Source organism: Pteropus vampyrus, unplaced genomic scaffold (assembly GCF_000151845.1).
Source record: "Pteropus vampyrus isolate Shadow unplaced genomic scaffold, Pvam_2.0 Scaffold213, whole genome shotgun sequence".
NCBI lineage: Eukaryota > Metazoa > Chordata > Mammalia > Chiroptera > Pteropodidae > Pteropus > Pteropus vampyrus.
In genome coordinates, this window is record NW_011888994.1 from 3,690,238 (window position 1) to 3,691,330 (window position 1,093).

Below are 1,093 nucleotides of genomic sequence, written 5' to 3' on the forward strand. Positions count from 1 at the left end.
TATAATATATTTAATCTTTATAATAATCACGTACACATCTTATGAGGTATGTATAATTAATTTCATTTTACAAGTGAGAAAACTGAGGTACAGAGAGGTAAAGAAACTTGCCCAATGAAACAGTGGAAGTCTTGAAGCCAAGTATCAACTCAAGTCTATTTGACTCTGCAGCCCAGCCCATCATAATAACCTACTGTCCGAGGGGTTATTATGATGGCCAGGCTTCAACTTCATAAACCTGGTGGAAGCTCAACCTCATGGCCTAGGATCAGACTGTGACCTTTCCTTTGTGCAGACTTTGGCTTTGGAGGCAGTCGTGGGTAGTGGGTAGATGACCTTGGACTAAGAATAAGGAGCTAATAGCCTTGTCTTGGAGTCAGGGTCACTCCCAGGTGAGGAAGATTTGGGGAGCCAGAGACAGTAGGGCTGGGAGGAGCAGGAAGGGGTCCAAGGCAGGAATGTAGGCAGAACCACGCCCTCACCTCGGCCTCTTCTAGGGCCGACTGCAGCTCCAGCTTCTCGGCCTCCAGCTGCTTGCGGACTTTCTCCAGCTCATGGACATTCTTTCCTCCTTCTCCCAACTGTTCGGTCAGGTCGGAGATTTCCTCTGGGGGTCAGAGGGCCAGAAAGCTCAAAGCCTGTGTTCTTTCTGGACCAGAGTGGCTCTCTCTGCCCCCACCCCTCCTGGCCTTGGGCCCCAGCGCACCCTGCAGGTTCTTGTTCTCCCGCTTGTAGGTCTCCAGGTGCTCCAGAGACTCCTCGTAGGCGTTCTTGAGCTTGAAGAGCTCCGTGCTGAGGGAGCGTGCCTCCTTCTGTGAGGACTCCAGCTCCGACTGTGACTCCTCATACTTCTGCTTCCACTCGGCTAGGATCTGTGGGGACAGGGATGGGGTTCACTGCAATGCCCCCAGCTCCAGCCCAACCCTCATCTCCAGGAGCTGTCCGGGCCTCGCCTAGGCTCAGCCTCCTCCCTGCTTCCAAGGAAAAGTTCCCCGGCTTCACACTGATGCTGGTACCCATGCCCTGCTCCCTGGCTGTGTCCCCAACCAGGGCCCACCTTGTCAAAGTTTCTCTGCTTCTTGTCCAGGGCCGC

The 1,093-nt window shown here is 53.7% G+C and overlaps 1 protein-coding gene across 1 annotated transcript in view; it reads right to left on the reverse strand.

The window, feature by feature from the left end:
• The window catches only part of LOC105300547 (myosin-6), a 25,552-nt gene that overhangs the window by 4,749 nt on the left and 19,710 nt on the right, over window positions 1-1,093 (reverse strand). Inside the window, exons 29-30 of the mRNA XM_011372823.1 lie at window positions 707-872; window positions 483-607 (exon numbers count right to left, since the gene is read on the reverse strand). Of these exons, the coding sequence (XP_011371125.1) occupies window positions 483-607; window positions 707-872 (291 nt within the window). The remainder of the gene's footprint in view (window positions 1-482; window positions 608-706; window positions 873-1,093) is intronic.